General features: G+C 42.4%; 2 protein-coding genes across 3 annotated transcripts in view; one reads left to right on the top strand and one right to left on the bottom strand.

Moving 5' to 3' along the window:
* LOC131879434 (semaphorin-1A-like) overlaps window positions 1-10,294 on the top strand; it is a 59,640-nt gene extending 49,346 nt beyond the window's left edge. For both annotated transcript variants that reach the window (XM_059225762.1, XM_059225763.1), the window contains 7 exons: window positions 150-237; window positions 4,434-4,538; window positions 6,204-6,292; window positions 7,119-7,260; window positions 7,452-7,803; window positions 8,181-9,101; window positions 9,906-10,294. In XM_059225762.1, the coding sequence (XP_059081745.1) occupies window positions 150-237; window positions 4,434-4,538; window positions 6,204-6,292; window positions 7,119-7,260; window positions 7,452-7,803; window positions 8,181-9,101; window positions 9,906-10,155 (1,947 nt within the window). In that variant the 3' untranslated portion in view covers window positions 10,156-10,294. The remainder of the gene's footprint in view (window positions 1-149; window positions 238-4,433; window positions 4,539-6,203; window positions 6,293-7,118; window positions 7,261-7,451; window positions 7,804-8,180; window positions 9,102-9,905) is intronic.
* Window positions 10,295-21,218: 10,924 nt separating this feature from the next.
* Window positions 21,219-23,445, bottom strand: LOC131879435 (transmembrane protease serine 9-like). Its single transcript, XM_059225765.1, has 7 exons — window positions 23,287-23,445; window positions 23,127-23,211; window positions 22,946-23,038; window positions 22,744-22,870; window positions 22,289-22,665; window positions 21,607-22,215; window positions 21,219-21,529 (listed from the first exon to the last, which is right to left on the bottom strand). Exons 1-7 carry the CDS (start codon window positions 23,341-23,343, stop codon window positions 21,363-21,365), a joined length of 1,515 nt encoding a protein of 504 aa, XP_059081748.1. The 5' UTR covers window positions 23,344-23,445; the 3' UTR covers window positions 21,219-21,362.
* Window positions 23,446-26,822: the final 3,377 nt, after the last annotated feature.

The following is a 26,822-nucleotide window of genomic DNA, read 5'->3' on the forward strand; positions in this document are numbered from 1 at the left end:
TAATGCCAATACCCGGATTGAGCAATATCTTGTCTTGGCGCAAAGCAAACGTCTTGAAGAGAATGGAATAACCAAGGAAAACATCAAACTCGATATCTCACTCCTGATTGAAATAAAAATACATATCTCTCTCTCTTATTCCATTGCAGGAGGGTCGTTACATTCAAGAAAAGGAATTGGAAGGGATTGGTTTGTCACCGTTCGATCCCTACCACAATTCAAGTTATGTCATGTCAGGTGAGTTATTGAACATCATCCTCTCGAACCTACACCATCACCAAAAGAGTGAAGCGGCGCCCCTCCAATTGCAAACGAGTTTCCGAGCTTCCAAACTCCAATATGTTAATCGATTTATTACAAGGGTTACAAGCCCAGAGATGTGTCTCCGACATGATCCTAAAAATCATGGAAAAGACGAGGATCAATGTGTTCCAATAATACCTAACCAAGCAGGACGAGTCGAGTGAGCAGGGTAGAATTTGCCTCGTCATCTCTCACTTGGCTTAGCAGTGAACGAGACGAAAGAAAAAGATCTTTCAAAGTCCTGACTTAAGAGGATTTCACACAAGACCTCCTCAGTCAGACCTTCTCAGTCGCTCTTTCTTCTTTCGTTCGTTCTTTCGAATGTGTAACGAAAATACCGTGGGTTCCCTGACTTTTCTGTCTCTACCTTCATGTGTGCGTGTGTGTCTCACTCAATCTGGGATCCCCCAAGCCAAAGCCATAATGCATTTCAAAATAGGGAAGAAGCAAGATTTATCGCATGATTGCCTTCTTCGTCGTGACTATTCTGGTAAAAGAATTCACCAGACAAAAAAGGTCGTTGGTGAGACACGAAAAAGTCCTCTTCCATCCCTTTCTTTTAAACCACTACGTGCATGATATCCGTACAAAGGTATGAAGGAACTCGTCCAGGATGTTTCTTCCTTGACGATCCCACCGTGGTCGATGCGATGATTGCCTCTAAAATAAGTTGGTACGTCTTAATCCTATTTGCTTAAGAGCTTAAATGAGGCAGCCACCACGAGTTAGGGAACCAGCAACTTCATAATCAGTTTAACCTGATGATGCGCTTTTCCGGTGAAGGCAACTTTCCCTGAAATCCCACTTTGACTACCAAACCAATCAAGCATAGATTCATTCATTCGTTACACAAAAGTCTGTGATCCATGAGTACCACTTGCCAGTTCACGAAAGCTAAACGAAAGAGGTGTCCAATGCTGAGCAGCAGCCTTTGAAGTAAAACAAAAACAAATTTGATTCCAGACTTCTTTAATTGAGTCAATTTTGAAAGAATGCATTGGATTCACTTTTTCTCGACCCACTCTTTCTTTTCGGGCTAATGGATACATGAATTGTTACCGACGATAAGAGAATCGAGTTGAGCACCCAAGAAGGATAATTTAAGCCTGTTTTCGAAGATCCACGAGTAGAGCTATGTACGAATGTACTCTGAGTACAAAAGAAAGACACACTCTGGCTTGGCCAAATCCAGCTAATACACGTATTTGACCAATTGGCTTCAACTGAAGTGTACACTACTCCTTTGCCCCTAAGAAATGAAGACCAGGCGATATGACCAAGTTTGGTGGCCTTAGGACTAAGCAGTAACGTTTCCGTTAGTAATGCAGTTGCTGCACTCATATACTACGTATAATAATTTCGGTCCATGGGTTCATGATGAAACGGCATTCAAAAACTATAATGAGGTGCATTCTTTTCCCAGTAGAAAAAAAGGTAAAGACGCTCAAACGCACAAGGTTTGGTGAACCAGAAAGACTACTTACTTGGATTAAAGATTCATGATTGCTGAGCATGTTGATCTTTGAAATATTGGTAGAGCTTTCATAGAGGGAAGCGGTTCAAACAAATTGAATTAGTGAATTGAAAAACATGCCCCCGAGAGTGCTGCAATGTTTGAAGATTGGGGAATATGGAAAAGCGCTTATTCTAACGTCAAGATGATTCTTAAAAGTATTGCGAAACGAAACGGAAGAAAAGGGGGAAAGTTGAACTCCATTTATGTTGAAAGGTTCGATGTTCCTTTCGTGCGTGTGTGTGTGTGTGTGTGTGTGTGTGTGCGCGCGCGCGATTTAGTGTAGCTTACGGTGAAGAAGAAGACTGTTTGCCAAGTGCTTGACTCAAAGTTTTCCATGTATATTTGCTCAAGGGGCTTTAACACTTGCTCTGCTGACTAGAAGGCCAAGTTAGCGGGGATCTTCATCTTGATCCTTTCGCACTTTGCTTACTTTTTATGACAGAAGATATTTCAAGTTCACATAGCATCCAAGTTTCAGGCAGGAGATGCTTAGAGCAATAATAAGCGGATATATCCTGGGAATTGGAATTGAGACACAAGCATCCAAGTTGGTCCAAAACATTCTTAAGAGAGAGCAGTTCTCAGTAACGAAAGAGCGTGATTAACAACCAGGAATGAGAAGTACTCGTCAGGTTGACTAGTTTAGGGAATGATTCATTGAATAAATCTCCACTTCTAAGGAGAAAGCGATTTCCTATCCCACGTGGGGGACATCAAAAGGGTTCATTAGCTGAGCTCCTGCTCTGTTTTGCCTCCTCATTCCTGGGATCCTCTTTGGGGCGAGCCGTTTGATTAGCCCTCAATTCGTTTTCATTTGCTCATCTAAACATGATACCATCAGTGAAAAGCGCTCTTGGAACACACACTCACTCACACTGAGAACAGGAACATGAAAGGGCCATTTTCTCGTTTCCCAGTTTAATTTCAACCCCCCCCCATTTCCCCCTCTCAATTCCCTCCTCTTCTTGTGTCTCTTGGGTAGTCCAACTTGAGTTACAGTACAGAAGGCGTAATGTTTAGAATCCCACAGGCACGTACTGGGTTCCATAATGCCCATGGCTCTTGGTCTGGGTCTGGGTGGTCTCAATCCTCAACTGCCCGAAAAGCATTTACCCCCAACTCATTAGGGAAATGATTGTGAGTCATTGCAGATTTTGCTCACAAACTTCCTTCCCCCAATCATGTTCCTTCCTACAGTACAGAACTCTCCTCTCTTCCCTAAAACGGAAAACGGTGGTCTTACTTTGAAATCAGACCAATAATGTACCTCCAGTTGATTTTCCTCTACGTAGAGAAACACAGAAAATGTATGAAATGATAAAAACACTGGCCTTATCCCTAAGCATACATGCTTAAGTTTTAAATCAAGCGTTACTCGAACACTTAAAACACGACAAAGACCGTAAACATTGCACTTGCAGATTCTCTCTCTATAGAACTCTGGACTGCATTTAGATTCCCATTCAAAGTTTGCCCCCTTCCAATGTTGTGGTTTGGCCCAATATACCCATGCCTTGATGCCAATGTACCCAACGAAAAATCAATGGACGACTTCCCAGTTTTGTATATAAAGGCAATGTTTAAGACAAGACACGTCTACAAAATTCAAACGAACGTTATTGTCGTTGTCTTAATTTCGTTCAAGTAGAAGGATTTTGCCATTGCAAGACACATTGGTTTCTAATTAGATCAAATAAAAGCAAGGTAATAAGGACGCAATGAAAGGGATGCGATAAACAATTGCTAAGAAACCGTCGAATCGCTTGAAGGCACACTTTGGTAACAAAGTGAAAACAAGTCACCCAAATACTTTGCAGGATCCTTGAGGTCTATCCTACAAATGAATTGTGAAGAAATTTCAGGAGTTAAATGAAGTTTCTCGAATTTGTCTGTTGTGCGTAAATATTTGGAAAAATTCCTTATCTTAACTTTCAGAATGAGAAGGAATTTAGTCTCTACAATAAATTCTTATTAGTGAGCCATTTCATCGACAACTGCCATAACGATCAATCATAAAGTACTATTCTTCATTAGAACGATAAATCAAGGTCGAGTCATCTTTTTCTCACAAGCCAAACTACTAATTTGGCATTGGTAGACTCAACTGATGCAAGTAGAACAATCAAACATGATAAGGCACCTGTTCCCATCAAAGCAAAGAGTAAGCAAGCTTGAATATGCTGAACCTAAAGTTAATGAGTGGAAGTTTGATATGTGTGTATGTGTGTGTGTGTGTGCTGAGTGAATGAGTGGGTAGATGGATATTTATGTCGTTTTTGCTCCAAAGTTTCACAAGGGAATGTAAATGCTAATGGGTTCGGGATTTGAGAGGAAGGAGTTTGGAAGAGGCTCACTTCGAGTTCGTTCTCTTGTCTGGTTGTTAAAAAAGGAGATAGCTCTTTATCGCTCATTTAAATGAGCATTTCGGATGGACGGAAACCGTGCGGAACACATTCTGTCACTTTTACACTACATGCAAATGGTTCTCCGGATGGGGACATGTAACCCATGGAAAAGCAGGAAGGGTGTTTCCATCAAGGGCCCTGGTTGGAAACTATGATGGGACATTTAAAGTGCTGATGTGTCCTCGAATCACGAATGTTCTCTTTTTCAGGAGGAGAACTCTATACGGCCACGGTGTCCGATTTCTCCGGATCCGACCCGTTAATCTACAAGGAGCCCTTGCGAACCGCTCAATCGGACTTCAAGCAACTAAATTGTAAGTGGACATATAGTATATCTTTTGAAACGGGTTGACTCGCCACACATCGACCGACTCAAAGGCATCATTACCCGGGTGTTAGAGTTTTAGAGGGGAGCCGGCGAGTGCCAATATCAGATTGAGTTCAAATATATAATCCGTGGAGTCTGGCAAGATCTACAATTGGGTTTGAGTGGCCTGGCAGCCAATAAAAATCCACTCAACGCCTTGCCATCACCACCACCACCACCATCCAATCTCCCCACCAATGCCTCTTAAAGAAACCCCCAAAATCCAATATCATTTGTACCCGAGTCGATCTCAATCCTGGGTAGCCATACTCACCCTCGTCCCCCCTCCCCTTTCATGATGTCCCCATTTTAAGGATGCCGATTCCCAAATCGTTCTGCGTGACTCCCTGAGTCTCTCTGGTAGAGTCCCACTAAGCAGTCAAGCAGGCATGGACCCGCGATGCTGACAACCACCGAGCAGCTATGGGCACATTCTTGGGTGGTGTACTAGATGCCATCGTACGTATTTGTAATAAGAGCCCGAGTGGGATCCTCCTCGTCCTCGACCACGTCACCGTCTGTCTTGACACCCTCACTCATTCACTCACTCACGGACTCTATTTCTCCTGCTGGAGCCTCTACCATTTGGGCTCCCCACCCGAAAGAACTAAATCGATGCCTTTAGCTTTCAGCATGGAGAAGGAAACGAGATGGCGAAAACCAATCTTTTAATGGCTTTATTCATGAGGAATTTTCTCTCCTCTTTCTCGCCTTCCCCAACCACCAACCATCTATTGCACACACTTTGTTTCCTCATTTTTGCAGCTTATGGCCGAAAGCCGAATAGAGTGGGCAAGATAGGGAAGGAGAAAGAGGAGGAGGAAAAAGGGGAGGAAGACGAGGAACAAGAGGAGGAGGCAGGCCCCCTTTAATCCTGTTTATTCCCCAATTTTCCCCAACACAGGGAAGAAGGAGCATTGAAATCCGATAGTCTTAATTCAGATGCGTCTCAAATACACCCTAACTCCGTACTTTCTAAATTCGTGGATCAACAAGGTGTAAAAGTAACTAAGCAAGTAGCACTGTACAGTACAGTGGCAGGCATATTTTCTTCAGACCTGTCGATCAATTTTTGCCATCAGTCTCACAGATGTGTTTGTGCGCTAGGATCTAATAATTTTCCACTGAAACGCAACAAAACGCACAAGGAAACAAGTTGAGTAAAATTAGAATGGGAGTGTTGAGCCCTAGATATCGAAGAAGCGGTAAAGCAACAACTTGCTGGCAAACATAAGAGCATTTTTATGGAAATTTTCTCCCAACTCTCGAGCATTGGGTCTCATCCGTTTCTTGCAACGTAGTTGTTCAAACGTAATGGAAATAAACATTTGTTTCATTTTCGTAATCTTCTCTTTTGAAATGTCAAGGGAAACGAGGAGAAAAGCCCTTTTCAACCGCCTGATAGAGGAAAGACATTTTATGTAAATGACTTGATAAAACTGCAGTATCCTTATCAGTCAAATGGGTCTGGTCTCCCTCACAAGGAATAGTGGCACTCGTTTTCCTATTCCAAAATCTTCGTCTCCACCGCTTTCCCGAAGTTACCCCGCTCTCCAAATCAACATGCCGCCCTTAACGCCTTAACTGAGCTTGTCCATGCTTTCATTTGCAGCGCCAGATTTTGTGAATACAGTGGCTGACGGTGATTACATCTACTTTTTCTTCCGAGAACAAGCCGTGGAATACATCAATTGTGGCAAGGTAAGGACATCATTTAGATAGTTGTCGTATCCAGTCAAGACTCGGTGTTGACACGATGGAAACACAGATATGGCCAGAAAGAAAAGTGAAGGGATTAGATCGAGATGATTATTTCATCGGGAAGGCTGTCAAGGCCAATGAATGACATTTCTTTTCCCGCGAAGACATTCTGGCGCAGAATTTTTGACGTAGTGACCATGTTCATGGAACATTCATTTTATATTCGTGCTGAGCAGTGTTGGCGGGTACTGCATAACTTTGTGTCAAATCCTGAGCTTGACCAGTCAGACTCCACATGCATGTTCGATGGAAGGGTTGCTTCGGATGGTTTCTCTTCTATGGGACCAAAATGGAGCCATAGCATATTCAATGCGCTTCCCGCCAACCCACTCGTACATTAGGCTGCAAGAACCTTGCAAGCACAGAAAGAACCATTTATTTAGATAACTACGTACACACTGTAGCCAGCAATTAACAAGAATTTCGTCAATATAATACCATCTTAAGATTGTGGACTGCTGGATTTGAGAACGTTCCAATCCCTTCGAGACTGGCTATCAGTCCATAGTTGCTCACATCGTTAACGATTGTTCGATGCCAAGTGGCGTTGTCTCAGACAATGCTGGGGCGTCAAGATCATGTTTTGAGATTTAAAGATCCGTTTTACAACCTCCTGAAGTGAGACGCCGTGTCCTTTCGGTAGGGTGGAACACGACTCATTAGAATTCCGTTGGCTCATATATTCCCCCGTCCCGCTGACGGACACATGAAACGACGTGAATCTTTATGTGATGCATAATCTGCTCGTTCCGGCGGTGCTTTTCAGAGTGTGTATTCGCGCGTGGCCCGGGTGTGCCGCTCAGATGCGGGTGGTCCCAATAAGTACAAGAACAGCTGGACCACTTTCCTCAAGTCCCGCCTAAATTGCTCCTTACCGGGCGAATATCCATTCTACTTTGATCACCTGCGTAAGTGTCCGACTCATTTCCTATGTACTTACAGTGTGGAGTGGATGGTTGGAACGCCCAATAGTTGGGCGTTCGTTCTATTTCATCGTCCTAGGCGCTCGAAATATGTATTCCCATTGGCAAATGGATTGACAGTCATGAATTGGCCAATCTTGGTCTGCCTATTCTCAATTTTACGATTTATCTTTCAGAGGCCACAAGTGACATCGTATCTGGTTCCTATGGAGGTCAGGCCTCAAGGTTAGTGTACGCCGTGTTCACGACCCCGAAGAACTCCATTTCCGGGAACGCTATCTGTGCCTTCCGCTTGAGAGACCTTCTCGACACTTTCGAAGGAGCCTTTAAGGAACAGGAAACAGCCAACTCGAACTGGTTACCCGTGCCCAAAATCAAAGAGCCTAGTCCGAGGCCTGGTCGATGCGCCGAAGACTCAAAGTCCTTGCCAGAATCCACTTTGAGCTTTGCACGCGGCCACACGATTATGGATGAAGCTGTTCCATCCTTCTTCGGGGGACAGCCCCTGTTTGTGAAAGCAAACTTGGTGTAAGTTGACATTTCCACTTCATTAAAATTCAGTACTCAGCCCACCAGTCAACAAGCCCCCCGGTCTCTTTTCACTCCTCCCTTGTCTCCTTTCATCAAACGTCGGGGTTTGCTTAACCAAGACGACAAAGAGGACCGGCCTAAGACACACCTTCAACTTGGCATGAATGGTTTCCACCGGTCAATAGGAAATGGTTCTTGAATTATGGAAATGAGCTTGTTCATTCAAACTACTTTCATAAGTTGGGAGGAGAAGGAGGAAGCTCTATGCAAATTGAGAAAAGGGATAATTTAAAGGGGCAAGATAGTGATTGTCGTTTTGGTGAAGCTACCAAGGCACGACGAGATTCACATATCCGTTTCCGCTTTCATTGCAGCCGTCCCAGTCAATTCCGCGTGTTATCGGTGGATCCCCAGGTCAGAACCTCCGATGGCCAAGCCTATGATGTCGTTTTTGTTGGGACCACCAAAGGACGTGTCCTGAAGATCATCAATACTGCTGATCCGACCAATCTGCGAAGCTCGCCGCCAACCCTTATCGAAGAAATCATTGTTTTATCGCCCGATGTTCCCATTGAGCGGTTGAAGGTGGTAAAGAACTCGATGGAACATGCCTCAAAATTGGTGGTGATGTCCAGAGGTGCCGTCAGATCCATCCCCGTGGCTCGCTGTTCAGCGGCTAAATCGTGTCACAGCTGTGTGGCCCTGCAAGACCCCTATTGTGCATGGGACCTCTCCCGAGGGCTGTGCATTCATTTGCAGTCCCACCTGGAGCTTGACTCGGAGATCAAGTCTGTCGACTCGGCTTCATTCCTTCAAAATGTCATTGAGGGCAAGCACAAACAATGTGGAACGAACTTCAATGAGAATGAGCATCACCGTGATGATCTCATAACTTCGAAGGGCCATAACGATGCTATGGTTGGCTCCCCCGAAGAGCCCTCATCATCACAAGTCTTGCTTGATCAGCAGAAAGCTTCTGACCATCTTGAGACGAGGGGCCCAGAAGGCAATCCATATAATGATCATGTAGACCTATCATCATCGTCATCATCTTCTTCCTCCTCTTCCTCTTCTGATTCCTCCTCTTCACCGTCCTCCAAGAGAGACGGTGTGACCATTTTCCAGCATGGCGAAACCCTCGGGTCTCACTACTCTACGGAAGAGCTCTCCATGGCCGTTGCGACTTCATGCGTATGTGCCCTCATTGTGGGGTTTGTTTCGGGATTTCTACTGGCCAGACGGTGCTCATGTTCGAGAGGAGAGGAAAATCCCTATCACGTGCCTTATCTTAATCAGTAAGTACCACAACTACATAGACAGACTGGAAAGTAGTAGTTAACGTACGTACAGTCTCACACGCCACAGACTCAGTTCCACCACCAACCCACCCCATGCAGTCAGTCAGTCAGTCAGTCAGTTAGTAAATGGTCGGCCCAGGGAATCCCATTGGGAGCTGGCTAGTAAAGGTTTACTTTACCCCAGTTCACCCGGCCTAATCCTTGTAGATGGTGTACATTGGTTTGGGAACAAGTCGGATTGAACTGAGAAGGAAAAGAACAAAAAAAGATGAGGAGAAAGAGATGGCAGAAGTTGGTGGTAATTCGGCAATGTAGAATCGTCCTCCCCAGGGACTAGAGTTTGGTTTGAAGAGAGGAAGGGGGCGAAAGAAAGAGATGTTTAGCATACAAATCATCCACTCATTTCGAAAATAGCCTGATGCTTATCTCCTTGTTAATTATGATAATGACCAAATGACCAGCACCCTAAGACAGTATGGCACTTCCTGTCCTCTCGATTCTTGAAGGGACTGTTGTCTACGGTCCCTGAGCTCGTATTTCACGGGCTAGATTTGGAACAAAGATAACGTGGCTAACTTAAAATGAATTAAAAAAAAGGTCCAGGAAAATGACGATATTGTTCGACACTTGAGATGTCTTTTTTGATAAATGAAATGCGTATTCTAAAATCGGCAGTTCCCGACAGGCAACTTATTTTGGCAATGTGCAAAACATCAAATGAGCTTTTCATTTTCCATTTAACTGGTTTTGATCCAAATGCGGTGGAATCCATGTTGATTTCGGTCTTGTATTTTATTTCAGATCTGGGTATCAAGATGATCAAATCTATGCCAAGGTTGATGACATGACTTACTACCCTGTGAATAATATGCTAGTGTCGCTTCCCAACACCAATTCCACGACTCATTCAACAGCTCATCATGGTCCAGCCCTTCCGAGTATACCTCCGCCAAATTCGCTTGGCTCGAAGACTCTCAGTTTTAATCATCCGAGGCCAAGTGACTTCCAAGGTTTTGGGACTGTTCATCGATCGCAGAAAATTTTCCTGTAAAATGAAACCAGCCATTGAGAATGAGTGTCTGTCTCTCCCCACTCACGACGGGGTATACATACACTAAACTAGCGGCTGTTTGCCTTTATTTGTTTATGCTAAAGCGAGGATGGAAGCAAGAAGAAATGCTAAAAGAAGACTTAAACTTGCATAAATGGAGAAACTTCTCGAAAAGCACAGGCCCAAAGCCATGACCGCTGCCGAGTGGTTGGAGGACGGAGGCCAGGGCTCCATCTGGTCTCCATTTCCTGGAAAGAGCTTTGAGAAACTTTTACCAGAAAGCAGCCTCCTTTTAGATTTTCAATAGTCGCTGCCGTGACCGTGGTTATGGTGGTAGCGATAGCGATGGCGGTGAGGGCAGTGGCGGCCAGGCCACCCACTGCCCAGGGTTCGCAGGGCGTGGGAGTGGGCAAATAAGTTCCAAGAAACGGCAACGAACACGACGACTACCACTTAGACTCTGGCTACTACTGCCATAGCAAAACCCACAAAACAGCAGACTTTTGGCTGAGGCCTCATTTTCTTCTAGACATTGTGATCCAACCCCGGACAAGAGCGGAAGTTTAGTATCATCATAATGAAAAAGTTTTTTTTCCTTCTTCTCCTCTCTTCCTTTGGCTCGTTTCGTTCTGGAACAGAAGTGAAAGAGAGGGCAAAAGACCCCCTCCCCTTTGCCTAAACTTACTTACTCCTTGCCCAAAGCATCAATGTGGCGTTCATCACCATAAACGTGAATGCTTTGGAACCACTGGAAAAAGATACACCCAACCACCCTTAATGCTAGAGATGCTCTGTGATAAGTCATTATTTTCCAGGTCAGTTGAGACGTTTCTGGAGTATCTAATGTTCTCACCAATTGACAAAGGCCTTCAAAGCCTCTTGGGCAGGTTTCTACTCTAGTCTAGAGTCTCAGAATGAAGGTGTATCAATTAATAACCTGGAACACTCTGCCTCACCCTTGTTGTTACTTCCAAAGTTTAGGGCCACCTTTTGGTACAGATTATCTTCATGGTCAAGCGAAACAACAGATCTTCCTCCATGTCATCGAATTTGGGCAAAAGAATTGAAACATCTAAGCAATTCAAATCCACCCCCTCATCCCCCTCTTCCTGCCCTTCTCCACCTTGACATTGACCGGCCCAAAAGTAAACCCAGATTGTGTATGGCTGTGATACCGACGATCCAATTTGAACCCCTCATACATGCATAGCCTTGAATTTGAAATGAACCCCTTTGTAAGTCAGAGATAAGGAGACCTTCTTCCTTCATATAAAAAAAAAACAATGATAAGAACACCCCCCTACCATTGAACTTTGTACAAGACAGCACCTGGCCCCAGCCCTCTGTAGGAAAACATGCCCCTCCGAACCAAAACCCAACCTGGGTTCCTTGTCAAGCATATAGATCAGACCTAGATGTGGGGCCGATTTGTTGAAAGGGTCTTGGCTTGTTGTTAAAATAACCTCCAATCAAGCAGCATTTTTGGAGTCCCTAACCTAAAAGTTTCAACACGTGCAATATAGTCAGCCCGTTTTTGAACACACACCCTACGTAAGCTTGAGTTAAGAAGATGAACAATTTACCGGAAAGAAACATGCTTGGAAAGAACTGTCAATGGTTGGAGTTCATTTCCAGAACAAATGATGAAATAAAGTGACATATCCTCACCCATTGTGTCTTTATTCCTCTCGCCCCTCTCAAGCTGCTTTGACGTCAAATTGGACCCGTTCCAAATGCCAGGCAGACACAGCTTGTAACCACTCAGTATCATTTCCTTCGTGCTGCTCCAGCAATTCCACTACCGTACCACCACCATACCATAACCACTCGTGCCACAGGAGCAAAGCATGTTGGAACAATCAAAACGAAGAGGGAATTTTTCTTGGCTCTTTCAGCCGGCGCAAGAAAATTGGGGGCCAAATCCCATTACTTGAGCTTCATTTCTGGTTCTTTAGATTACCCATATCTTGGGACTATCTCTATCCCAAGATTTGACAACAGTCTGGTCTTTCGCAGGGTTGCCAAGGAAAAAAAGATATCAAAATAACGTATACAAAACATGGACTAGATTGTGCTTGAAAATATTTGCAGCCTTTAACGAACGATACTCTAAATCTTTCTAGCAAAAAATCGAAATGTGTTTCGCAATTCCGTTTCCGTTTCAAGTTGTTACTGTGTCAATTGCAGAGTGGCTTTTTTGTTAGTAGGCGTTAGAGGTTATAATGCAGATTTCGACATGTTTAATACAAAATCATTGGCAAAAAGTCAATCTAGCATCTGGATTCGGCTTCTATTCAGACTAAGCTCTGTAGCCATTGATACTGTTTTATGGCTGAATAATCCTTCTCATGGTCGATCAAAGAGAGTGTGAAGCCAAAAGTCATTTCCACCACATGGACATGAGAAAAGACCATCTTATTTGAGGGTCTTCTTTGTTCGGTGGATGACAAAAATGAGACTTTGGAACTATTCGGCACCAAGCTCTTAGACCTAGGAACAGAAAGACAGTCATTCCATTCCTTGACGAAAAGAGCCGAGGAACGGGGAAGCAGTTGTTTCTTATGGCGACCAAATTTGGGACAGATTGAGACCGGCTCAAATTGGAAGCTCCGTGTCTTGCGGTAGACTATCCTAATACGTACGCTTCCATTGTGTTCCAAGCAGTCGAGGTTCCTCTCAATTAGTTGGCAAATGGCCAAAAATGTCTTTCAGTCGTTGGTTGGACACCCTTTCCTATGCTGATCATAATGACTTTTAGGCTTAGTCCATCCCTAGGCGAGACTCTTAACACTAAGAGTCTTCCGATTGGCTGGAGGTTGGTCCCATCGCCCATTCGCATTGGTTGGTCCATTTTGGCATTTTGGTGTTGAAGCTGGGCCAAGTGACTCTTCGGAATCTAAAGAGGCGTCCATAGACGAGAATCTTAATGAAGTTTTTTGTTCAATGGCAGATCATTAAGTTGAATAGATTGAAGCTCAGTGGAGGAGACAAGATTCTAAATGATAATGGGATGACTTGGGAGTTTTGAGGAAACAAGGGAACCATGATGATAGATCATTTCTACAGAGAGTTCCGAGTAAGCCATAATGAATTATTTCGGTTCATAATTTAGAAATTTGAAAGTTTAAGCTTCGAAGTGGTCGGTGGTCTTGATTTCGAAAACCGATATTAGTATCTAGCATTAGTACCAAATTGCGAGAGATGAAGTTCAAGCCATGATTGTGCAATGCTGGTTCGAATAGATACCACATGTTTTAGTGTATTCAAGTTCACATAACGCGTAAAGCATTCGCGAGTTAACACTATTTCTACTTGATTTAAAACTGTGATAGTAGTAATTCGAAATTAGACATTGCCATTCTGATAAAAACATCGGTTTTGGTACATTCATTCAACGACAATGACGAAGTCTGAACTTGAGTTTTATAATCATTTTCGTGGGACAACCTGTAATTTTCTCCCAGATCAGACCATCTTTTCATTTTCACTCCAGTCTGCCCTACAATTCAACTCACAAGAGGCATCTCCATATCTTCAGTCAGGATTCAAAATTGGAAGTCACGCTTCATTTGCATATCCTGGAACAAAAGGGACTGACGGGCGTGAAAAGGACTGACACCGGGCCTCAATCATTACCTCAATCTTAAATCTATCTACCTTAGACGTACTGATTTGAATAACGTCCAGCTTTACCAATAGCTCAATGTAAATGATACATGTACGTAAAAGTGTATGTAGTCCTGTAATATCCAGTACTAATCAGATTGAAAACGGGGAACTATTGACTTTTTTCTCCGTTCGCATTTTGAAGCCTGTTTTGAAGTCTTCCTCAAGAAAGGCTAGACACCGACCTGGTTTGATGTTTGGAGGGACTCAGCGGCTCGCTTGGAAGTTTCAGGGCCATTAATAAATTATCAAACCATCTTTGGGATCATTCATGCGAGCCTTTCACCGGCACTTTTTGTCAAACTTTGAATAGAGAACAAAGGGTTGGAAATTGTGGAAAATTCTCTGGGTTTAACTTTCGAATTAGGAACTTCCCGCCCCTAATTTATTTCCAAGTAACTGAAGTAGGAGCCCTCCAGCTGAAAAGTATTGGAGGTTCGCTCATGTAGTAAATCAAAATCTTATGACCAACTCAAACTCACACTTTATCTGTAAGCATTGTCATCATTATAGTATGAGGAGCGACCTCTTTTTAAGTACCTCCACGATAACCTCTTAGATATATGGGCAGTTATAAAATCCCTCTCATTCAGCCTTTGAGACGAAGGAAAGGTCCATTCCACAAATTAGTGCTCCACCTGTCCCAAAACGTGGACCTTTGAGGCAAGGTCAAAGAGTTACGAGTTCACTAAGTGAATGGGACATTCGTTCCACTTGCTCTCGGTGGAGAGTAGGGTCCTCCAGGTCCATCTGAGTTCGAAAAAAGCTCAAACTTTTCCAATTCGGCAGGTTTCCTTTCCAAGTTCTACATTGGTCCAACGAGAATCTATGTTTCCCAACAGTCCCCTAACACGGGCATTTACCATTCGTTCTCTCTCGCTCGCTTGCCCCTCTCTCTGTCTCTCAGGACCCCCGAGCAAACACGGGTTCCTCCCTCGCCCTGAATCTCGTTCCACCGTACTCGAGCATAAGTGTGTTTATACCTGCCACTCCAACCCTTTTTCGGCGATCTCATTCGCTTGTCCAAATAATCTGGAAGAGAGCCAGAAAAAAGGTTTCAAGAGCTCCGTTTGAAAACAAGCAATGCTTTTCTTAGGCCGAAATCTCGAGTCCGACACCCTATTCACCCACCAATGCCTTCTTCCTTCTCCTTGTTGAACCCCCCTCTAAGATATGAATGAAGTGTGCCATTTCTGTAGGGGGTACTTTTCCCATCGGAGCCAGAACTCGGAGTGGGATTCGGATTGGGAGAACGAGGGTTGTTATGAAAAGCCGTTTTTGGTCCAATGCCCTCGTAGTGGATGAAATGACCCCGTTTGATATTTCCGACTCCCACATTCTAGAAACGAATATCAAGAGAACCTTCTCATCCCCAGGCGAAGATTTGGCCCTACTCGTCAAGTCAGGAACGTAAAGGTATTTCTAGTACGAAATGCGCTCTATTGCAATTACTTGTCACTGGATTAATGAGGAAGTAGGAAGCCTCATTATGAATGCTGATTTGACCATATTGTTTCAAACAAAATGTTCGTAGTCATTAGTTGTACTTCATGAAGTAGCCTTCAAACAGTTGTATTTGAAAGATTTACAAACGCCAAACCGAAAAGAATCAGTCAAGAATAAGGAAGCCATTCTAAGAATGGGAAGGGGAGTCTCATTTTTTAAGGGAGAAATCAAGTCATTCGATCCCATTGGCATGCAAATGAGCCCTGACCCCTTATTTTTCTTCACTTCCTTCCTTCCTTTTTTCTGTAACCGGTCTGACCCTCCTCAAGCTTTTTGATAACGAATAAAAAGACACGAGTTCTACCCCCAAGGGAGAAATCCTTTCTTACGTGATAATGAATTGAATGCGGGCTTTTTCTAGTTTTAATTGGGCTCATAGAAAGTCATGTATGCAATATGCACAAGCAACATTCATCAAAATTTGTCTGAATTAGTTCGCTATGTACTTATGACGTCAATAGTACATACTGGATTTGATAAAGCTTCTACCTTTCTGACTTTTGAGAGGCTGAATTGCTTTGTTTCTGCCCTAGAAATAGATAAATACATAGGAAAAACTAGAGGCACTTTTTGCAATCTGGGTTTGCCGAGTGCACAAAAAGTTGTTTCTAAAGTCGCTCTTCCTTCTCGTGCACAAGAATATACAATATTCGTGGCATTCTTTTGGCTGACATGCGGGATTTTGATAGGGCCTTTTTGAGGACAACATGTCATGGTGAACCATAATGAAATTTCTTGGGCGTTATTTATTTCCCCAAATCCTTCACAGAACACCTCATTCAACCTCGTTCACGACTTTTTATGTACCAACAATCTAGTCGAGGTGCGCTTGATTTTCCATCCAGGTTTTAACTTGAGGGTGAATGCAAATGATAAACGTAGTAGAAGTCCCAAGGAATTACTTGAGCCAAATTTACCGGTTCAAAGTGAACAGGATCCCTTTTTCCAACTAGTGATTCTAGTGATTCCAGTCAATCGGCTGAAAAAAGTCGATGAAAAATCGTCTCCATGTTGTTCCATGGGTGCTCACTCTTCGGATCTCATGCAATGGCATAACTCGGGTCGGTGGAAATCGCCCAGAGATGAGCACACGACCAATTATTTCTTATTTCACTTGTCTGGTTGGTTCACTGTACAACATGGACAAGGGTTTGGATCTCTTTTCCGTGGTTGAAGAGCCATTCCAGTTCTTCTCTGAGCGAGCCCAGGACTGTTTGAATAACTACTGATTTTGAATAGGGACAGCAGAGGGTGTGAAAAATAGTGGCCAAGACTAAATCGATGATGCTCGATGAGAAATTGCCCCAAAGGCAAAGCGTTGAAATGGCATCACGAGCGAACCTGGGAAAATGATGTGCACGGAGTGGCGGGAGTTGTGGACTAGCGGTTCATCCTGGGTTCCAGATCCCTGGGTTGGCCTCAAGCCAGAAATGGCTTCGAGAAATGCCATTAACCACCATTAAGCAAACAATCTATCCACGCCCAGAAAAAAGAGTCGACGAACTTTGCATTTTGCTACGGTTTTTATTCATCCAGGTTGGGTTGCGGCTCAAGCTCACGTTTGTATGACCATACAGCTATACCTATAAGAGTAGTAAACCTGCGTTTTGTGAAACGAATTGAACAAGGAAATGCAATCATCGGATTAGATCTGTGACATTCCGCAAATCCAGACTAGCGACAAAAATCACATCTTCTGGGTCCGTATTCGATCCGAGGTTGCCCACATGAGTGTCGCTGAATTGAGTTGGGAAGAAGAAAAATATGTTGGTTTTTTTTTCCTTGAGAAATAAGAAGTTCCGCGGATGCAATGGAGTTGGAAGCGAAAAGTGCTCCCCCATTAACGCAGAAACCAAGACTAATCTGACTATATGTGCAAATATTTTCCTCCCGAGAAATTTATTCCCTAGAATACCAGGGAGCTATTGGTTACGAGGTCACTTCTCGCCATATAAATGTTTTTGAAATAGAAAACAATTGTCGATTTATCACATTCATGAGCCATCAATCAATGTTTAATTAATATTCTTTACAAATCACTTTGCAGTGCAGTGTTGTTTTAAAAGGTTTTGCAATATGATGTTTAATTACAAAAATTACCACTTGGCGTTTGGTTTTTTTAAAACGACAAGTCATAACTAAAAATGAGTATGCACCTATAGGGATTATGAAGTAAAGGTAAGCATTGCTAATCAGGTTTTGACCTTTGTTGTCGCACACTGTGAACTACCTAAATTGTTAATGGGCAGAATGGTTGTATTCGAAAATCAGAAAAAATGACATTTTTGGTGTTATTTTGATGCTGTATTACTATCGTGGTACAGTATCGAAATACTAAAACATACTAAAACATGCCAATGATTTGAAATAATTGGTTCAATTTATTCAAGCATGACTTTGGCTTCGTAGAGCCACGCGAAGAGAACTCCTTTCTTTCCCTGTAATTTGAATGATTTCAAATACCCTATGAAGTGGAAGAATTCTTTCCCAAAGATATGATTACATTTTATTTCAGGTAACATGGAAGCTGGAGTGCATCGACATTCAGGGCGATGGCAACACACATTCCTGGATTTTGATTGTCATAAATAACTTTGACAAAACACGAGAACACCTTTTCTGGTCCTCCTTGGCAGGCCAGACATTCAAGAAACTGACGTACTAACCCTGTTTGAAGAACTAACTTGTCACAATTGACTTAGACATTGTTAAGGAAGGGCACATAAAGTAACCTGAAAGGCACTTTGAACAAATACGTGACGGGGACACGGATGATATGGATCCGAGTTAGTCAGGAGTGAGTTTCTATTGTACTGTGCTGTTTACACTACCAATAGTAGTGTCAATAGAAGTGATATATGTCAGATTGTCTAGTCGATTTTGGAAAGACTCGTGAAGCTTGGAGTCTTTCAGATTCTCTCAAAAAATTGAGATAGAAATTGAGGCTTTCACGAGCTATATATTTGTTTAGCCCAGCCAATTTCCACTTTTTAGCAAGCAATTCCAAACCAATACCAGTTCAGGGATGCCGTCAACTCGTAAATTTTAATTCATTTCTAATACCAATATATGAAATCAAACACGAACTGACTTGACGGAAAATCATTTCCAAGAAAAAAGAAGGATAACAAGGTCAGCTTATTCGCAAGTGATTCATATTTTAACGACCTCTTGAGCTTGGCACTCAATTCTCCAAAGTCTCGTTCTTTTCACTTTTAAATCTTAGGTGCAAATCAACATGGTCAAGACGTCCAAAATCCACTTCATCCATCCCATGAGCAATCTCTTCATTGGTATTGGTATTGATGGATGTTCACTCGACAACAAAAGTTTCCCTAACAATCTCACGTAGTGGGCGATGGAGCATCTCCTTGGCTGATGGGAGGGTTATATTCTAAGCCTCAAAGCCCCCTCTACTTTTCGGGAGCGCACTTTCAAAGCAATCTTGGCCCTCAGCACAGTACGTATACAAAGTACCAGTTTTCCAGTACCACTCAGGTTGCTTTCAAATATCAAAAATCTAGTCCTCACTTCGAAGTTACTCGATGTTCCAAGTTTTTACGAACAATAATCAGGATCAGCTTTGTCTCAGTTTCTAGGGCCTTCACCTCACTCTTGTGGATCGCATCATTGTAATTTAAAAAAAATGTGTCAATGCAAAATAAAATCAGTTTTGCTTTCTTATGTTTCATTCTCCTATTGTTACAAATGAACTTAGAAAAATCTAACATGAAATCATTACTTTCATCATCCATTTAATACATTTACTTTTTTTCATTTTCACCTCCTTGTTTAGGATCAGAATCCCAATATGATTTGATAACAATGACTAGAGCTGTAGAGTAAGGACTTCTAAACAATCGCACCTTGGCACCACACGAAATTTTTCGAAACTGACTAGTTGAAAACAGAAAGTAGCGTGGTCCAAGAGGTCAAGACCAATCTGAAGGCTTTCTTCTGGCAGTATGATACGCACTATGTGTATCATACTGCTCTTCTCTTAAATGCAAACTCTAAGAGAAAGATGAAACACCCTTTGAGGGGGATGGTAAAACCGTTGGCAATGCCGAGGTTATTGCTAACATGCTTGGAGATCAGTTCTCTAGAATGCTTTCAATTCCACAAATTTTAGGAGCAACAGCACATCGCTCTAATGACGAGGCTAGTCAAATTGAGCAATTAGATGGTCTTGTATTCACAGATCAAAATTCTTTAGCGGACATCAGGGACTTGAGGCCTTCAAGTTCTCCTGGTCCTGATGGTGTGACATCTCAGTTTCTTATGAGATGCTCACTGGTTCTTGCTCCTGTTTTCTCGTCCCTGATGCGTTGCATCTTGGATCCGGGCAAGTTTCCCTCTTCACTAAAGTTCGCTCACGTTGTTCCAATTTTTCAAGGGGGAGATAAGTCGCTCCCCAGTAACAACAGGCCAATGTCTCTCACTTCGAATATTGCGAAGATGTTTGAGAAGATCATGAAGTCCAAACTTGTTGAATTTCTTGAGGTCAATGAAGTCCTTCCTCTTAGCCAGCACGGGTTCCGAGCACATTTTAGCACGGTTACCCAACTGATTGAGCATTTAGAGCAGGTCATTGAGGGACTGGAAAGACACGAGTCACTTGATATTGTCTATCTTGATTTTGCCAAGGCCTTTGATAAAGTAGATTTATTTTTTGTTGAATAGAATTCATGACATTGGGATCCAACGCAAGGTTCTCAATTGGATAAGAAGCTTCATTCATGATAGGGTGCAAATTGTTACGGTTGAGGGATCCCTTAGTGACATACATGATGTCAAGTCAGGTGTTCCCCAGGGCTCCATCTTAGGGCCCCTCTTTTTTAAAATTTTCGTTGCCCCACTTCAAAAGCTTAATATCACTGCCAGTCTCTCTTCTTATGCTGACGACACACAGTTAGTTTCTGGTAGGAATGGCCAAAATTGCACTAGCCTTGCAAAGGACTTAGATAGAATCTACTCTTGAGTTACTGAGAGCAATTGGACCCTGAACGGAATGAAATTCCGCTCAATGACCTTGGGGTCAACTCCTTTGAATACTCCACTCGTAGATAATGGAGGTAATGATATTGAGCAGGTCTCATCTATAAAAGCTTTAGGTGTAGTCCTCCAAAATAATGGAAAGTTCGAGGAGCATATCCAGTTGAAGGTGGGTAAAGCTCTTCAAATGTGTGGTTGGATATATCGCACGTTTAAGTTCAGAGATAGCGTCAAGATGCTAATTCTGTACAAGTCGATTGTTCAGCCACATCTTGAAAAGCTTCATCCATTTGGGCTCCAATGAGTGCAGCAGGTTTGCAAAAGGCACAAGGAACATCACAGGAATGAGAGAGCTCTCGTATCGGGAGAGACTACACAAGTTGGGACTGTACAGTGTTCAGAGAAGGTTCGGAAGGTATCTGATACTGTACGTCTTCAAAAGCATCCTTTACCATTGCCCCAACTCAGGATTTAGGGTCAATTCTAGTGACCGTAGAGGCTTAATGTGCGTTTTGAGAGCACTTTCATGCCCTCGAGAGTCTAAGTTAATGCCAACAATGAAGTCCAACTCTCTTCTTTCTTGGGCTCCTTCAATGTTTAATTTGCTTCGCTCTAATATTCGCAAGGAAAATGTAGGCCTTATTGATCCGGTTGCATCTTTCAAGTCAGACTTGAACAAGTTCTTAGCTAGCGTTCCAGATCAACCCTACATTCAAGGACTAGCTCGGTATGCCAACTCAAATTCGTCGATAGACCAACTATGATATAAAGCGTAAAAGGTCAAAATTAGACGAATTACAACCTTTCATTTTAATAGTATTGGGGATTACATTTCCTGTAGCGGCTAGAAAAGTCCGTGAAAAAGGGAACCATTTTTTTTAAATTAAAGTGTCGGGTTTTGTAATGCTTGTTTGTGAAACTTTATTTGTCAATGGAATTGTGGAAAAAATAAATAGGAAGTAAATTTGAATAAAGTCCGATGGGCGGGATTTCATTTGGATCCATGTAGGCTCACATTCCTATTGGATCCGGCCTGAATTCTAGCGAATCTGGGGTTGGCATGTTCCCGAAGTGTTTTCCTTGATCCATGGCAAGACACTTGAAACTTTGGCGTACACGCCAGGGAACTCAGGATCAGCACATTTGACACCAAATGAGGCGACACCAACCAAAGTATAGCGGCCGTTGACGGGCACAGTGAGAGGACCTGTGGAACAGAAACATGGGTTCAAAAATAGATGCCGGACAATCTGTCGCCTTTTCTATTTAGATGAAACTACTGACCGCCTGAATCTCCTTGGCAAGTGTCCACTCCTGCACTCCGGGCGCACATCATCTGATTTGTGATAGGGTTGATCCCATTGTAGATGGAAACGCAGTCGGCTTGGTTTTCAATGTCCACAGTGGCTTTCTGAAGTTTTCGTGGACGACTTGAAACTCCATACTCGAGGGTTCCCCATCCGGAAATCGTGGCAGTGGTACCAACTTCAACTTGACTATTGGCTTGGGGTAAGCACGCCTTTTGAACAAGCTTGTTGCTCTGATTTAAGTCAACTGGACGTGCCAGCTTCAGAATGGCGAAGTCGTTGTTGACGGTCTTGGTGTTATAATTAGGATGAGGAATGATTTCAGACACAGACTTAGTAATTGCCTCGTCACTTGAAGTAGAAATGTCATGTTCAGCCAAAATTACTCCAATATCGGCAGGGGCCGTGTTTTGAATACAATGAGCTGCGGTCAGAACATGCTGGTTGCTGATGAGCGTGCCTCCGCAAAAGGGCACATCCTGACCTTTTGACACCACTGCCACTTGCCAAGGGATCTCATTGGGATTAGCATCCACCCCGTTGATGATACGATTGGATTCGCGAAAGATTCCTCCACAACTACAATCTGCAGATTTCATGAAAACATGAACACACCATCGTGTAGCGAATTCAACCTCCCAGGTCGAATCGGTACTTACCTCCAGGGAAAGTGGATGCTTGGGTGGTGGATGAAGAAGAACCAGGACCTGGAGTTGGAGCTGGAGTGGTAGGAATGGGAGGTTGCTCAACGGTACTAATTCCTTGGAGGGTGCAATCGAAGCCCTTGTTGGACCGGCCCCAATAGGTGTTGAAGTCCAGGCTCAGTTCATAGCCGTTGTGGGTCTTTGGGAATCCCGTGATATCCTTCTGGTTCAGACTGTTGCCGCAAGTTTCCAAAATCAAACTACCACCAAAGTAAAAACTTAGTGTATCACCCCAACAGGTTCCATCCCTTAAGATTCGGCCAGAAAGTGAAAATTCCCGACACGAGATGAGGACTTCAATGTTGGGTTGGACGTTGAAGGTTCTTGCGCATCTAAAAGAGACAAATATACAGAAGTTGGGTATGGACTGTTTAACTTTCACAGCTAATCATGAAGCTCGAATCACACACCTTCGTCGGAAAAAAGGATAGGAATTTGGGTAATTGGGCGAGGTCACTTGGTAAACATCGGCCTTTCCCAGTGAAGTCTCCTGATTGCATCCAATGGATTGGCCAAATGAGTTCTTGGTTAGAACACCTGTCAAAGCAATTCAATAGTTTAGATGGTCATTGATCAACTTTGATTAATGTCATATTGAGTGGGAAGTCTTACCAGACAAGTCACGTGGTTGAATTTGGTCGACATGGGAAGAAATCGACAAACTTGGGACTGAGGCAGTAGAGTTGGCTTGTGCGTCAATAGACTCTACCATAAAAAAAGGCAGAGAACATAATATTACTGTGATGTTACTCCTTAAAGAAATAAGGCAAAACACAAGTATATTAACACTTACCTCCGAACATTCTTGGTTCAACTTTGTTTTCGGTAGGTTTGACGTCCAGATGAGGCGAGCCATAAGTATGGGACCCATTCAAGATCTAGTTGTGATTGATTACAGGAATACTGAATGATTTGCTTCAAGTGAATACTGTGCGTTGCTGACTCCCACTTACCAATAAGGTCAGAAAAGACACCACGCAAGGTTTAACGAGAAAGCCTGTCATTGTCATCCAGATGATGGAGTTCCAATGGCATTGACTAGAATATGCAGGTTCTATTTTATACTTGCTGATTCTGTGTGCTTTTACTGCGACACTGAACTAGGCAGCATATGGTAAAAAGACTTTTTGTGACCTCTATTTGTCAGTAAGTCACTTGAAAAGTGCCACAACATGTTTGCTCTTGATCAAACTTAGTTCTTACTTGCATGCTTGTAAGAAGCATGAATCTTTACTGGGCTTAGGATGATCGAATATATGAGAGCAGCGTTTAAAAAATGATTTTGTGAAGTGTTAAAATGTTATCAAGGCTTCATTTCCCGTTTATTCATCTGAATGAAATTAACATCATACTTCTTTGGCATTACGATCCAAAGGGCTAAACTGCATCATTATATTTAATTGATGACATTGCATCATACCATACAATCAAGTATTCTACTAGAACTAGTATTTTGAACGAGTTTTTTCAACTTTCGCAATAATTGAAAATATTTAGTCTTATAATTGATCAGGTATCATGGATTTGCATTGAATGCTCCTCGCGCTTACATTATGTATATGTTTATAAGAGGAGCGAGAGCCTTCATGAAAGCAAACAGCTTGAATAGAATAGAGATGTTTATTCAGGTGAATTAGTCGATAGCTTGAAAAGGTGTTCGATTTAACTTAGGCCTACTTGATAGACGGAAGAAGTCACACATTGAATGAATTGTGAAACTCATCTTCTTGCGTACAACATCATAAAAGTCGTATGAGTATCCTTCAATTTCAAGTTTTATTTTACATTTCTCTCCTGTTTGTGTTCAACTCCCAATCGTTAAAGCGCAAACTAACCAATTCGACAAAGCAAGTTCATTTTGGACCTCCTTCCGAGACAGTAAATTAAGAGTTTGTACTTGGCTATTGATATTCCTTCAATTCAATCGGAAGGCACACCACAGGATCAGAAGGTGATAGGATATTTTTTCTCGATCAACTGTAAGCAGCATGTTGAATCATGTTCGAGCAGAAAATCTAAGTAAAGCATTGATTTCGTGTAGAAAATAGGGATCATTAATTTCAAAATGTAATCGCAAGTCAAAACTCGAGACCTTCTTTACCAGTAAAAAATGGTCGTTCTAGTGCAACTATTTGAACAAAAGGGGTGTTCGGAAATCGGAAACAACAACCCATCTTCAAGTGATGCATTGGATGAAAAGAATATCCAAACCTCAACATGCATGGCATGGCTTGGCTTGGCTTTGTTCCATTTGGCAAAAGGCAAATTTTGTCCGAGAAAACAAAGCTTGCTTCCATTTTCTACTGCACATTCGACAATCCCTCAAGGTGTGTTACTTACGTGCACCGTGACAGGAATGTTTTGTTTTATCCGAGTTTTCAACTCTTTTTAGTTCATGTCTACATGTGTGAAAATATCACCTCAAACAAAGGCTTATCAATCATTTAAGCCTTCATGTCCAAGGCGAATTTGGCACCTAAGAATTCTAAAGGACATTTATTATTTCATTCAAGGATTAAATGAAGGATGAGATTTGACCATTTTTGTGATTTCCATAACCAGGACATGGTTTTGGACTAAATTTTGTACCTGGATGACTGAGGTGGTAAAAAAATGACGACACAAGAGTTCTTGAACAGACAAACAATGTTATTTAAAACATACTTTTTTAAAACAGCCTAAATAACGTTGACTGATTGCAAATTATTTAAAGCACAATGTTGTCACTTCATTTGAGACAAGGTGGAGTGGTCAAGGTATTTGTTTTAAAGGTTAAAGCTATCTAGCAAGGCTCTTCTGATCTTTTTATATTATCCATTTTTCGAATCGATCAACTAGGGCTTTCAAAAAGCTATTTTGTCACCAACTTGAAATTTTCAATACCTTAATACCCGGGTCTTAGTTTGGACATGAACCAATGAAATATGGACGGGGATGCTGTAGCATACAGCTAATATTTTGGTAGTGACTAAGCTCATTGCGTTTTTCTTCAAGTGAGATGGACTACAGGTCAGTACAAATTCGTATGATGCTTTACATTTAGTTATGCTCACTCAAAGCCCAAAAAATAACAAGGCACAGAATAGATACAAATGAAAAGTAAATTCAGTGTCCCAGTCCAGATTTCAATGCTCCGTGTTTTGGAGCATATCCTTCCGAAATGAAATCTCCTGGTCGCAAGGTTATCATCCCCATAACAGTATCCTGGCCAACGTAATTATTAAATTCCAAATAATTTTCCCAAAATATATTGAACATGGCCTGGCCTTACGCCAGGTAAAAGCTTGAGATAAAAAAAAATTGATGGGCTGGCATGTCTGGCAAAATTTGGCTTCTAAAATGACGTCAGTAAAGAAATGAAAAAGTGGGGTCCCAATTACTTAAGAAGATAACCAATATGTATGTCAATTTTGATTAGGGTAGTAGTCCAAAAGAATGGTAATTCCATTGTTACTTGAAAAGCTAGCAATTCATAAGCATGTAGAAGTTCCATTGAAGGTTTTTTTCAATACGATAAAACTTTCTTGTTACCATGTATAAACTTGTAGTGCTAATACCAGGGCAAACTGTGCTATGCAAATACCATACGAAAGTTTTCTAGGCGTGATCAAGCTGTCGGTTAACTTGTTTGCATTCCATGTTAGCCAAGGATTTGAAGGAATTTCACTCCCAATTGATTAGCCCTTCAATTCTCAAGTTATCGCGCTTTCCTGTGGTAAAAGTGAACTACTGTTCTCTTTTAATCGTACTGGATTGGGCACTTTGAATCTGGATCAATCGCGGAGACCTAGATTTTAAGGGTGGAATTCCACGCTCACTTTACTTTATTGTCCAATGGAGAGGGCATTATTTGAGTACGTGCAGTTTGTGGCGTTGTTCCCTTTATGGTCTCATCAGTCAAGCTTGGGAGACACTCAATTTCTTCCCCACAATGGAACACAATTTGTACGGTGGTCGTGGTAGAGTCGGTAGTTGTTCGTCTGAAAAATGGAAACTGCTTATTGTGTATGGAATTGGGCCACGTCCCAGAGCGATTCTGTTGGGTTGGAGCTGATTTCCTGGGAATCTTGGGTTCAAGATGATATCTCCATATGTTGGAAACGACTTTCATGAGCGAGCTGTTCCACTTGAGATGGACCCATGAAACCAACTGTGTCTGGCTTGGAAATAGTGTTCCAGTCCGCAAACGAGAGATTTCCCTCGTAAGCCGTGTCCGTTTATTTAGCCTTTTCTTCACGTCTTGGCCTTGTTCTTGTTTCCTCCACCCACGTACATAACTACGCACATACGTACGTACTCACGGTGGTTGCATGTTTCTTTTTTATTTTATGTGATTCTGGCTCAGAATAAAAACTTATCTGGGCAATAACAAATAAAAACAAAGAGAATGAAAAATACCGATTTCATGGAAACTAGAAGCTCGCTTAGTTAGTATTTGAGTAGAAATTGGAAAAAAAATTGCATAGCTACTGATTTCTATGGGTTTAAA

This window comes from Tigriopus californicus, chromosome 4 (assembly GCF_007210705.1).
Source record: "Tigriopus californicus strain San Diego chromosome 4, Tcal_SD_v2.1, whole genome shotgun sequence".
NCBI classification, from domain to species: Eukaryota; Metazoa; Arthropoda; class Copepoda; order Harpacticoida; family Harpacticidae; genus Tigriopus; species Tigriopus californicus.